The sequence below is a fragment of the Rhinatrema bivittatum genome, chromosome 2 (assembly GCF_901001135.1).
Source record: "Rhinatrema bivittatum chromosome 2, aRhiBiv1.1, whole genome shotgun sequence".
Lineage (NCBI taxonomy): Eukaryota > Metazoa > Chordata > Amphibia > Gymnophiona > Rhinatrematidae > Rhinatrema > Rhinatrema bivittatum.
Window position 1 is genome coordinate 666,275,382 of NC_042616.1, and position 13,762 is coordinate 666,289,143.

The window sequence follows — 13,762 nt, forward strand, 5'->3', positions numbered from 1 at the left end:
ACAACCCAGAAATGAACTGGCCCTCCAATTCCTTTCAATTCAATAACTCTAACAGGCCTACTAGAAAACCATACATAGCCACCCTGCAAACCCCCTCACCAAAACATTTCAAATACGCATCCACCAAAGCTCGTGCCATATCCCTAGCTGGCCCTATGCTATGGAATTCCATGCCTACTGATTAATTAAGTCTTGAACTGTCCCCAAAAACCTTTAAGCAAAAGCTCAAGACATGGCTCTTCACTAAAGCCTACACATGACCTTCACATGTTCCTTCTCAGCCCTACTTACCCTTCCCTCTATACCTCCTCAATCTTTTATCCTTTAAGTTAAGACACTGAAAATATCACCCCCCTCCCCGACCCCTCACTCCTACCTCCTTCTCACAGCAGTCAATTCCAGTTCCATTCCTACCTAGCACCTTTCATCCCTAGCACCTTTCTTGCTATTTTATAAAACCGAAGAATCTGCTGTTTTTAACAGCCTTACATGTATATAATCCCTTCCTCCTTTACCTTATTCTCTTCTTCCCCTATTTAAACTCATACCCCCTCACTCCTTTTCCCCCCCTACAATTCCCCCTTGAATATATAACAAATTGTAATATTACAATTAATCCATATAATATTATCACTATATATCTATTTATATCTTTATAACCTGTTTTTTGTTAATGCATTTAACTGTTTTAATGTAAAGTTTCTCAGTTGTTTTCTTACTGTTTTATGTACAACGCAATTGCGGATTTTTGTTCTATGTACACCGACGTGATATCTCTGATGAGCGGCGGTATATAAAAACCAATAAATAAATAAATAAATATAGGTCAAGCTGCTCCATGAAACAATTATTTATTGCATCTAGAAACTTAACCTCTCTAGCATGTCCCAATGACAAAAGTCAGCCAATTTACACAATGAACCGTTGCACAGTTATGGTGGTTCACTTGAGCATTCATTGCAAATTGCAATATTTTCATGTCAAATTCAGCACTCATATAGAGTAGCTCACTGTGAGACTTTTGAGATGAACCAGAATAATACCAGCAAGCAATCTGTGATGGAACAGGCAAGAACCAATGCTTTTATTTTCACTATGGAGGAATCTGAACACGATTAATGTTAGCGATTGTTGCGCTCCTCCTGTGGCTGGAGCAACGGGAGGTGTTTACCTGTGCGGCTGGAGGCTGCAGAAGCTGGGGCCTTGCCTGGTTCCTGCGTCCGGGGCCGCCACCGTGCCAGCGTGGCAGGAGCCATTTCGGGGTTCCTCTTTGCGGCCTGGGAGCCACTGATGCCACCATCTGTTCCCGCGGCATGGAGGCCGCATCCATGGACTTTCCTGCGGTTGAGGAGCCGCTCCCGGAGCCTTCCTGTGGCCTGGATGACACCGCTTCCTTGATGTGGCCTTCCCTGAGGCCAACCCAGCTCAGCGTTGCAGGGCAAGCATGACCGCTGTCCAGGGTCCTGCCCCTTCCTTCCTAAGGGGCGGGCCCATGGCTTCTTCCTTCATTTAAAGGGCCAGCCGGGTGTGGCCCATCTGAACTCCTCCCAGGGAGTTGCCTGATTCCTGCCCTATAAAAGGGGTTCTCCATCAGACAGTTCTTGCTTTGGCAAGGAGCTGGTCCTCCTTGGTTAGTCCTTCCAAGGACATCTTGCTTTCAGCTCCTTCCTGGTATCTTGACCTTCTTCCATGGATCTTCGTTTATCTTCCTGGTCTCTGTCCTATGTTCCTTGATGTCCTGATGTTCCTCGATGTCCTGATGTCCATAGTTCCGTCATGTTCCCGGTCCTAATGTTCCAGGTCCGGTGGGACTCGTGCCTCAGGAGATTCCCTGCTTTTACTCTGAGTTTCCAAGCTCCAAGGTTGAATCTCGTTTCCCAAGTCCCGACTCAGGAGGATCCGAGGAGTTTCTTCTAACCTGCACTATGAGACTTCCTGAGCCTGTCCCATTCTCCTCATGGTCTACGACCAGCCATTCGGCTGTGTAGGGCATGAAGGGGACAGTGTAGTCCGTGACCAGCCCCAAGTGCTGTGTCGGGTGCCTGAGGGTCTTGCTCATCCCTCTTGTTTCCTATCTTCGTCCCAAGCTCCAGTCTTCACTCCAAGCTCCAGTCTTCACTCCAAGCTCCAGTGCCTATGGCCTCCTTCCGCTGTGACCTCTGTCCAGCCTGCAGCCTCTGCTACACCCTGTGGCAGGTCTGAAAGGACTTGGAACAGTCAGAGGTCCATTCAGAGACCACCATTGCGTTGATGGCCTCATGGACATGCAGGTTGGTGGAGGATTCGAGGTTCCTGATTCCCAGACTTGGACTGTCTTCACCGCAAGGGCACACATTCTCCTTGTTCCATGCTGGAGAGCCCTAGGTTGCGCTCCATCCCATCATCAGTGCAATAGGAATGCCAAGTCTTGAGCGTTCCGAGCTCAAGGCCAACGCAAGCTCCAACAAAGATGCATGAATGCTTATTTACAGCCATCATTTTTGCTCTATATTGTGCTAGTACCATACGTATTAAATTAATTAGAAGCAGTTTAAATGATCTAGATCAGGGATAGCCAATTCTGGTCCTTGACAACTGCAAACAGGCCTGGTTTTCAGGATATCCACAATGAATATGCATGAGATAGCTTTGCAAGCACTGCCTCCATTGTATGCAAATCTTTCTCATATATATTCATTGTTTTTATCCTGAAAACGAGTCTGTTTTTGGCTCTTGAAGACAAGAGTTGATCACTCCTGATCTAGCCTAAATGGTGGCATGGTGCTTTGTCTTGTTTGAACCAAATGTTGGTTTTCAAGGTCCACTGCATGGTCAATATTTTTCTTGGTAAGGTACTGCAGTGATTTGCTATTGCTTTCTGTAGCTCACTGCATCTTGCTTTCTTGACTAGTCTCCTATCCAAGTGTTAGTCAAGTCCAGCCTTAATTAGCTTCCAAGATCAGAAAGGACTGGGCTCGCTTAGGATGGTGTAACTACTTCTGATAAAAATCTTTGACCACAAGTGAGCTTTAAGTGTTTGCTGTATGTGTTAGCATCCAATTACAAAATCCTTTCCAGGACTACATTTAGTAGGTAGGTTATCCACACTCTTAACAACTAGTGCCATGGTTGCAGCCAGGCACAGCTGGATAAGACAGAGGGGAGTAGCATGCAATATCCGGACCAGTGTGAATATTAAGTATATTTACCTCCCTGATGACACATTAGTGGGACCAGGCTGACACAGGGGCAGGAATCAACTTTAGTGTGAATTGAGCATCAGGGTGCAGGTGGGCTCGGCTGCACACCCAGGTGATGGACAGTTACCATATATCATGCAAAATCATATTAGGCATAAGAAAAATGCTGGAGGGTTGGCAGCTAGACCAGAGAAACAGCAGTGTTCAGGCATGTTTCTTTATGACAAACTGTAGTGCAAATATGGTAAAGGCAATAGAATATGGATGCTTTCAAGTTATCCATTGCTTTGCACACTTGCTGTACCTGGCAGTGAGAGATGCCCTGGGGCTGGGACCCAAGAGCAAGAATCTGTTTCAGAAGGATCTGATAGAGAGGGGCAGGAAAGTAGCAGGGTGTTTCCATAGAAACGTGAAGGTAGGGCAGCTTCTCCATGAGCAGGAAGAATTTGTGATGCCTCACAAGTATCTGATTCAAGATGTTGGCACCCATTGAAATGCCACCTATATGAAACTGCAGATTAGTGGAGCAACAGACGCCCCTTCATGATCTGTCTCTGGAAATAGAGATAGGTGTGCATTGCCTCTTGGGGCATCATGATTAGGTACAAACCATGAAGCCGTTCAAGGATGCCACAGAGGATCTGAATTCCAGAAAGAGCATCCTGGAAGGGATTGTCTCTATAGTAAATATATGGAGGAAATGGTAGAGGGCTTTCATAAGCAAGAGGGAATGAAAGCAGGGGTGTTGCAGTTTCTGGAATCTTTGCACCAACAGATGCAAGAGAGACTGAAACCTCTCACACAAAGCAATACCCACATGATAGCTACACTTTGTGATCCATAAATGAAAAGGAGTCTTGCCCTACAATCCCAGTATCTCATATTCAAGGAGATGCTAGTAACTAGGTGTGTGAACAGAAGCACCAAAGGCAGAAGCATAATGGAGATTTAGATAAGGGAAAGAGTGGCCACCTCAAAGAGTAGTGCAAGCAGGAGAAGCACAATATCAGCTACCACATTATCTTCCACCTCAATATGCCAAAGCCACGTTGCCTGCAAAGAATCTGTCATAGCTAAAAGAGCTGGCAAGAGAGTCTCTTGGCCCACATCAGCAAAGGAGATTCCAGCCACAAATTCCTGTGAGATGCTATCTCACACAGCCCATCGAGAACATGGACACAGATGTGTTGGCATATTGGGTACACAATTCTATATACTTTACGCTCTCCTTTCTCTCTTACTCCTACAGCCTTGCCCACTAACTTACTTAAGTGTACATCCCCATTCTCTCTCACCACACCTATCGCCTTATTGGCAACTATTCATATCTATTGTATTTCAATTGGACATAAGACTTCTATCCTATTTCTTTCTCTCAGGCCCAGCTTTTTTCTTTTCCAATTGTGTTTTATAAAACTCATTCTATTTATTTACAGACATAAGTTCAGCGAGAATTTGCTATGTACCACTATTTGATTTTTCCCTTCCATTGTTTCCACTGTTACCCCTCCTCCCCCTCCTGGTTAAATAAGTTTATTGTAAAGCACTGTTGCATATGTTCTAGTTCGCACAGCTGCAATGTTTTTGTTATCTGTGAACCGATGTGAGGTTACTAAACAAATGTCGGTATATAAAAACTGCAAATAAATAAATAAATAAATAAATAAATAAATATACAGTCTGGCCATATCTAGCCAAGGTGGTTCAGCACTATCTTTTCTACTCATCAACCAGCATGTGTTTTCTCAATGGCATAGGACATTGTGACCCCCTCATCACTCAAGGCTGGCACCAGAATTGATGGAAATGCAGGTCTTTTTGAACATCAATCTGCCTTTGCTTGGGTTTCCAGAATTTCCATGTGAATGCAAGAGACTAAAAGCAACTTCAAGGCCTTGTTGCAGCTCTGCCCCAGATGTATCACCTTAGGGGTCTTCCTGCTTCTATGCCTACCTGCCATGGCCCTGATAAACCTCTTTAGTGGTCTTGCTGCTACCTCCCATACCTCAGGTATACCACATTAGGGATCTTGCTGCTACTCCTCTGCTTCACATATCTCTTGATATTATCTGAATTTTGATCAAAAAAATCATTAGATGAGGGTTTAATACCTGAATGACATAAGATGATCTTAGTTAAGCCTAATAGGAAGGATATTGCTTTTTCATCTAGTAAACACTCTAATTTTCAGCCCATTCTAGCTTATCTACTTTAGCAATGAGTTCTTGAGAAAAGTGTTTTACAGGAATTAGATGAATTTCTGATTGATAATAGTGTGTTAGACAACAACCAACAGTTTAGCTTTCCAAAAGGGTATAGCATTGAACCTGTTGCTTTCTCTCCTGGATTTACTTTATTACTATTTAGAACATTGTGTTGGAGGTATCCTGTTCATTTGGATATCTCCGGCATTTTTGATACTTTTGGTCAGCTGTTTACATTTTATTGGTTGTTGTGGCAAGGTATTGTCTTGGTTTAGATATTTTCTACAGGGTACGAAGCAGCAGGTGCACTTAAGATTTCCGCAGAGGTTAGCATTGTCCTTTTAATTTCACCTTTATTTAGCTCCCCTGGGAAATGTCCTTAGGGAGCTGGGGCCAGTTTTTTATTCCGGGTAACAACAATGGTATATTTTCTAAAGCTTTTTGCGAGCCATATGCTGAAGGTGGCCTATCTTTAAATATATAAAAGAAAAATTTTTATGGGAAAGTAGGAGAGTCCTGAACCAGGATTGCACTTCCCTGTTGGTTGATGACATTACTCTGCCATATTACACGAGGTTTGAAGTCTCAGGATCATTATTGACTCCAGTTTAACTATGAAGTCTCATGTTTAGTGAGTTGCGAGAATGGCATTCTATAAATTAAAATTATTAAAGGTTTTAAAATTTCTGTTTGCTAAAGATTAATTTAGCGCTACATTTCAGTCTTTAGTCTTGGGTCATCTGCATGACTGTAATAATGTATAGGTGGGCCTCCTTAACTATTTGATTTGTGTTCTGCAACTAGTGCAGCATGCATCAGCTAGATTGCTAAGTAGAATGGGTTTAAGTGATTACACCATCCCTACATTATTGGAGTTGCACTGGCTGCCAGTCAGAGCGACAGTCCAATTTAAATTATTAGTTTTAACACATAAGCTGCCATATTCAGAGCATGCATGATCTGTGGCCCAAAAGTTGCATTGGTATGTACCAGAGCGTTCATCATGTTATGCTGGGACGCAATTGCTGCTGCGCTTGATTACAGGCATCAGCAAACCAGACTTAGAGCTTTCTCCATCTCTTTGGAATAGTCTGCCAACTGAAATCTGGGAACAAAGTTTTAATACTTTTCCTACTTTTTTTTTTTTTTTTTTTTTTAAATCAGTGTTATCTAGTTAACTTATCTGGCTAACTTCAAGACTGCTGCAGAGCATTCCTCAAGTTAGCCAAAGAAATATTTGTAAAAGCAGTATACAAACACTTTTAAATAAATAAATATTAAAACAAAGTTAAAAAAAAAACAAGGCGCTAAATTGCTCCCCAGCTCCTTCCCAATCTCACATTAAAATTAACTTGAGTGATGGAATAGACTTAGTTTTTGGGTACTTGCCAGGTTCTTATGGCCTGGATTGGCCACTGTTGAAACAGGATGCTGGGCTTGATGGACCCTTGGTCTGACTCAGTATGGCAAGTTCTTATGTTCTTATGGCAGCCCTCCAGCTCCTTCCCCATGACACATTAAAATTACCTTGAACAATGTCATCCCCCTAGCTCCTTCTCAATCCTGCATTTAGTTGTCTTGAGTGAAAGTAGCCACCCCCAACTCCTGAGTCCCACTTTAAAATTAACTTGAGTTGTGGCAACCCTCCAGCACCTTCCCGATCGCACATTAAAATTAACTTAAGCAGCAGCAGTCCTAACTCTCTTTACCAATTCAAAAAAACTGAGTCTAGAAAGAATGGCTCCTCTCTTGCCCCTCAGATCTACACCCCCAACCCATCAGAACCAACCATAACTCCCGAAGGGAGGAGTTCAGAGAGGAAGGAGTACAGTCTCCTACTTTCTCCCTCTCACTGTATTAAGTATTGATTGGTCATTCATTGCCAGCAAAGTCCAATCCCCTTTAAGAATTTAGTTCTCAACAGGAATTGGCACTTCAGCTGTCAATGAAAGGCCAATCACTATATAATGAAGTGAATAAATTATTTCACAAGTACCCGGACTGTCATAACTCTAGGCATTTCTGAATTAAGTTGAAGAATATTGCTGGTTAAGCCTAAAGTTACCTGGCTAAAGGTAGCTGGATAACCTTAAACCTAACTAGCAATTAGGGATGTGCAATTGTTTTTAACGAATTAGGCAATGTCAATGAAATTTCCTAATTTGGAATGGTTCAGGAGATCCGAAAAACGATTGAATTTTTTACAAAATTTTGGAAAAAATTAATTTTTTAGTTAGTGCGCGCTAACGGGAGTTAGCGCTCACTAACTCCTGATAGTGCACACTAACTCTGCCAGGTTAATGCGACTATCGGCAGATATATTTTAGCATCATTTTTATGTGCCTTACTGTAAACCATTGTGACAGTATCCACTGAACGACGGTATAGAAAAAAGTTAAATAACTAAAGAAATAAATGGGAGTTAATGTGCACTAACTCCCGATAGTGCGCACTAACCTGAAAATCAGGCCCCCCCCCCAAAAAAAAAAGCCAAAACCACGGGAAAAATGAAATTCCTGCGGAGGGGCCCCGAAACGAAGCCTGACACAAAATTTTTACCCAAAGCACATCTCTACTAGCAATTAGGGATGTGAATCGTTTTAGGACGATTAAAATTATCGTCCGATAATTTTAATATCGTCTTAAACCGTTATGGAACACAATACAATACAGATTCTAACGATTTATCGTTATAAATCGTTAGAATCGTGAGCCGGCACACTAAAACCCCCTAAAACCCCCCCCCGACCCTTTAAATTAAATCCCCCACCCTCCCGAACCCCCCCCCAATAACTTAAATAACCTGCGGGTCCAGCGGCGGTCCGGAACGGCAGCGGTCCGGAACGGGCTCCTGCTCCTGAATCTTGTCGTCTTCAGCCGGCGCCAGGAGGCCCCCCACAAGCTGGCCAAAAGTTCCTGGAGGTCCAGCGGGGGTCAGGGAGCGATTTCCCGCCGCGAATCGTTTTCCGTACGGAAAATGGCGCCGGCAGGAGATCGACTGCAGGAGGTCGTTCAGCGAGGGTTCCGGCGCCTCGCTGAACGACCTCCTGCAGTCGATCTCCTGCCGGCGCCATTTTCCGTACAGAAAATGGCGCCAGCCATACGCGTATGGCCGGCGCCATTTTCCGTACGAAAACGATTCGCGGTGGGAAATCGCTCCCTGACCCCCGCTGGACCTCCAGGAACTTTTGGCCAGCTTGTGGGGGGCCTCCTGACCCCCACGAGACTTGCCAAAAGTCCAGCGGGGGTCCGGAAGGACCTCCTGCCGTCCAATCTTTTTCGTCTATGGCCGCCGCCATTTTTCGGCGCCATTTTGGAAAATGGCGCCGGCTGAAGACGACAAGATTCAGGAGCAGGAGCCCGTTCCGGACCGCTGCCGTTCCGGACCGCCGCTGGACCCGCAGGTTATTTAAGTTATTTGGGGGGGGTTCGGGAGGGTGGGGGATTTAATTTAAAGGGTCGGGGGGGGGTTTTAGGGGGTTTTAATGTGCCGGTTTTTCGATTTTTCGATTTTTAACGACCCGCAGGTTATTTAAGTTATTTGGGGGGGTTCGGGAGGGTGGGGGATTTAATTTAAAGGGTCGGGGGTGGGTTTTAGGGGGTTTTAATGTGCCGGTTTTTCGATTTTTCGATTTTTCGATTTTTAACGATTTTTAACGATTTTTCACGATATTTTACCCCCCCAAACGGCAACAATACGATTCCCTCCCCCTCCCAGCCGAAATCGATCGTTAAGACGATCGAGGACACGATTCACATCCCTACTAGCAATAGTCAAATATAGGCTAGAGGTAGCCAGCTAACTTTATTCAGGGATACTTATCAGGTCATATATCCCTCTGAATATCCAGCATAACTTATCTGGCTAACTTTAAGCAGATAAATTAGCTTTTTTAAGGATTTTTTAATATTGGTTCCTATGACTTTATGAATAATGGGAGTTTCTGGAAAATGGATCTTCGGATAGAAGATGCTTGACTGCAGTGGTAGTAATTTTGCAGCTATTCTTTGAAAATATTTGGATTCAACATGGTTTTGTTTAATCTCTTTCAAATCATGCATGATTACTACATTAATGAAGATTGTATAAGATTTAGCAGCTCATCAGTTGATATATAATTCAGTATACTATCAAATTTTCTAAATACATGAAACACCAAGCTGTGAGAACGGGCAGCAAGCCAAATGTTAAACTGTAGTGTTCACCTATCAACCTATTACACTTCAGATTAAAGCTACAAGCTTTTAATTGCTTTTGCTTTACTTGTACACCCATAATGATGAAAAACGTATAATATGTATAATTAAAACATCACTTATGCTCTTTATCTCTTACTGCAAAACACTGCTAACTGAAGTGTAAAATCAAGTATTACCACATTATCCAGTCTGGTTAGACAATTTCGGTTCTCAAATGACAGCATGTACTAGAACAGAAAACTGGTAAGAGCAAGAACTAGATAAAATGTTATTTTAGCTTGTGATACAAAAATTACCACTGATCCAACTTTTTTCCAATAACAAACAGTGTTATTTATCAAATCGTATTAGGGACTTATCATGGGTGTTAGGGTCCTAATGCCTGTGATAACGTCATAACGCCCGTGATAAATAATGCATCGTGAGATGTGTATACAAATTTTAAAATTGTTTCCCAAATGGGAGGAGTTAGGGTGGAGTTAGAGCAGAGTAAATTAAAATGAGGGATGCTTAGCATTGCGTGCGATAAGTAATGACATTATCATGGGTTTTAACTCCGGGAATAACTACACCTTTTTTCCTGGCATTATACTGTACGACATGTCCAAAATGGGATTTGCACTAAAAACCACAAATCCTGTTTCAGGCAGCAAGGGAGAAAGAGAGAGAGAGAGAGACTCTGAGGAGGCACAGATATTAGTCAACATTTTATACCACTGTAGGAGGGGCAACCAGTAATTCGGGGTGAGGTTTTGGTGGTGGCCTAGGTTTTGGGGGACAATTTTACATGCATAGTCAGAGGTACGAACAGCACCGTACACATCAGTGAAGATTTGATGTGATTTGGAGTGAGAAAAAGTGCACAAAGATAAAACATATACATTGTACTCTCGACCTAGCTTGATAGCAGCTAAGTGCATCAAACTAGGTTGAGAGTACAGTTAAAAGGATTTAGATTAAAAAGATATAAAAAGCCATTTTGCACTGTTGAATTTGTTTGAAGAACAAAATGCATCATTAATAGGAACAATGCATGTTAACAGGAATAATGTAGTTTCTTTTCAGGGCAAATGAAAACACATCCAAGAATATCTTCAGCACGCCAATAAAATTTAGTGCTTGCTTTTTTCACTCATATAAACATATCTACTGTATAAATCAAAGCCAACTTTTGAACACAAACACCCTAACCAACCCTCAAAGTTTCATCTTTTAACAAGACAATTATAATTGAAGAAAAAGTTTTTCTACCAAAATAATGACATCTTAAAATTGATTTCTAAGTCGAGAAGAAAATAGTGTTCTATTACATGTAAAAGAAAAACAAACAAGTTGCAAAAGAATGGAAAACAAAATAAAGCATATTTAAATCATTTTATTGCAATGTAAGTTGCCAATTCGTCTGTGAGCAGTTTCTTTGCAGATGAAAAGAAATCAAAATATAGGACAGATGTTCAGCAAACCACATTTAAGATCTGTCAGACACTGGCATTTTTCGAATGATTTTGGCTCATCTGTTAAATAAGGTGCATTTTGCTTGATTTTGAAAAAGGAAACATCAGGAAATATTTAAAGGCCCAATTGCTGCCAATTAACTTTGATCAGCAAAAGTTGCATTTGAATCTTTCAGATTCCTTTCTCCTGTCTGAAATAACATACATTTCTAGAATGCAGCTAAACAGCAACTTGATGATTAATGCCTGTTGGCAGTCCTACCGCAAGCTTGCTTAACAGCCGGATTTAAAATAAACAGCTGTCTATATTCTGACTGGTGTGAAATGTGGCTGTGCTCACGATTTTGCTCTAAAATTATGAAAATGGCTGCTTTAATAAATCGGAATACACTGGGTGACAATGCAAATCACGTTCATTAAATAAGCAGTAGTAAAATAACATGTTTTCTTTATGCCCCATGAATTCCAGGACATATTTTTTAATATGGTATCATAAAAGTACATAAAAGAGCTCTGCCTTATATGGCGACCAAGGTGGCCATCATCACGTGAGGGTAAACTGCAAAAGACTGGCAAGGCTAAGAAAAATAATACTTTCAGTTTAACACAAATGCGCCAGCCACAGGAACCAATTTAATAAGCCACAGAGACAGGCAGCATAAGCATAATTGATCATTTCTCTTGGGTTCTCAGGTGATACTTCCCCACAGTGGGATGTAACTAACAGTTTAGAGAAGTCGATACTGAATATTTAAAGATCTGTGCAAACTATCAGTTTTAATGTTTACAGCTGGTTATGGTGATCTATTTCTAAAGCTTGTCTGCCACTACTTTAGATATTTGGATATTCCTATCTAGTCCACAGTATTAAAACACGTCAATAAAATAATTAAAGCCATCTTATTTTAATGTGGCCAAAGACATTTCTTAAGTGTGTTCTTCGTGATGTTCTGACTTTTGGCATTTTCAGCAGTCATGTAATATGAAACAAATATTAATTGCTAAATGTACATAAAATAATTAATACTCACTTCTAAATCATTAAAGAACAAATGTGTGTCTGCCAAATTGAAAATCATCTCTTCCATTCTAAGGCCAAGTGATACAGAAGTGGGTGGATCCTTCAAGGAAGAAGAAATAACAAGATGCTTTAATATGCACAGTATATAGGAGTCCACATAATTACCTAGAAACATGAATACTGTAAACCTTTGCATGCAAAATGTCATTAGTCAAGCCTATATACACTAAAGGTGAGTGTGCACAAGAAATAACATTTAATGCACTGAAGCCCTAGTGTGCACGTTAAACCAGTCTAAAAAGGCTTTAGAATGTATACACATGGAAATGAAGGAATACCATATATAAATTAAGCTTTAGTGTGTGAGTGCTAAAGAGCATGATATGCTCTCCTCCACACTATTTAGCACACACTCATGCTAATGCCTAATTTTTAACACCTGCCTCAGATCAGGAGTTATGTTTTTAGCTTGCACATTATTATAAGAGCTCAGCTAGCTGAATGCATTGAGGGGTTACAGACAAAGATGCTACAGGAATTAGGAAAACCAGTCCCTTATTTCCTTTAAAAATTCCTGGTTTTAGAATAAAACTGATCTTCAGGTCCCAATTTGTCTCAGAGCAAACTCTTAAATTAACAGAGTGACATTAACCAAGAAAATCTGACATGAAACCAAAACTTCCTCTTTTAGGTGTTTTTTTTAGAACATAAGAGTATAAGAACATGCTATACTGGGTCAGACGAAGGGTCCATCAAGCCCAGTAGCCTGTTTCCAACAGTTGCCAATCCAGGCTATAAGTACCTGGCAAGTACCCAAAAACGAAGTCTATCCCATGCTACTGTTGCTAGTAATAGCAGTGGCTATTTTCTAAGTTAACTTGATTAATAGCAGGTAATGGACTTCTCCACCAAGAACTTATCCAAACCTTTTTTAAACCCAGACTCACTAATTGCGCTAACTACATCCCCTGGCAACAAATTCCAGAGTTTAATTATACGTTGAGTGAAAAATAACTTTCTCCGATTAGTTTTAAATGTGCTACATGCTAACTTCATAGAGTGCCCCCTAGTCCTTCTATTTACCCGTTCTAGCCCTCTCATGATTTTAAAGACCTCTTTCATATCCCTCTCAGCCGTCTCTTCTCCAAGCTGAGCAGTCCTAACCCTTTAGTCTTTCCTCATAGGGGAGCTGTTCCTTCCCCTTTATCATTTTTGTCACCCTTCTCTGTACCTTCTCCATCGCAACCAGAATTGTACACAGTATTCAAGGTGCTGTCTCAACATGGAGTGATACAGAGGCATTATGACATTTTCCATTTTATTTACCACATTCCCTTCCTAATAATTCCTAACATTCTGTTTGCTTTTTTGACTGCTGCAGCAGTCAATTACAACTCTAACAGAAATCTAAAAAACAGTTTGCTCTTCGTATCCTGCACAGGCAACTCATTATATACTTTACATTTTCATTACCCACATACACAGCCAATCAATACATTATTACCCATTGCCTTGTATCATATTCTCATGACATCATTACATCATAGAGCCAATCAGGCAGGAGATTTATTCCTTCATATCAAAATATACTATACTGATTAGTAATTAGAATGATGTAAGCTATCATATGCCCCTTTCCTCCATCTAAGATCTTATCCTCCATTTTAGATCCAAGGACAGGCTGTCCTTTTGTCCTCCATCTTA

The 13,762-nt window shown here is 41.3% G+C and overlaps 1 protein-coding gene across 8 annotated transcripts in view; it reads right to left on the reverse strand.

Moving 5' to 3' along the window:
• The window catches only part of EYA1 (EYA transcriptional coactivator and phosphatase 1), a 312,611-nt gene that overhangs the window by 78,206 nt on the left and 220,643 nt on the right, over window positions 1-13,762 (reverse strand). For all 8 annotated transcript variants that reach the window (XM_029591454.1, XM_029591459.1, XM_029591455.1 and 5 more), the window contains one exon: window positions 12,069-12,158. In XM_029591454.1, coding sequence (XP_029447314.1) covers window positions 12,069-12,158 — 90 coding nt within the window. The remainder of the gene's footprint in view (window positions 1-12,068; window positions 12,159-13,762) is intronic.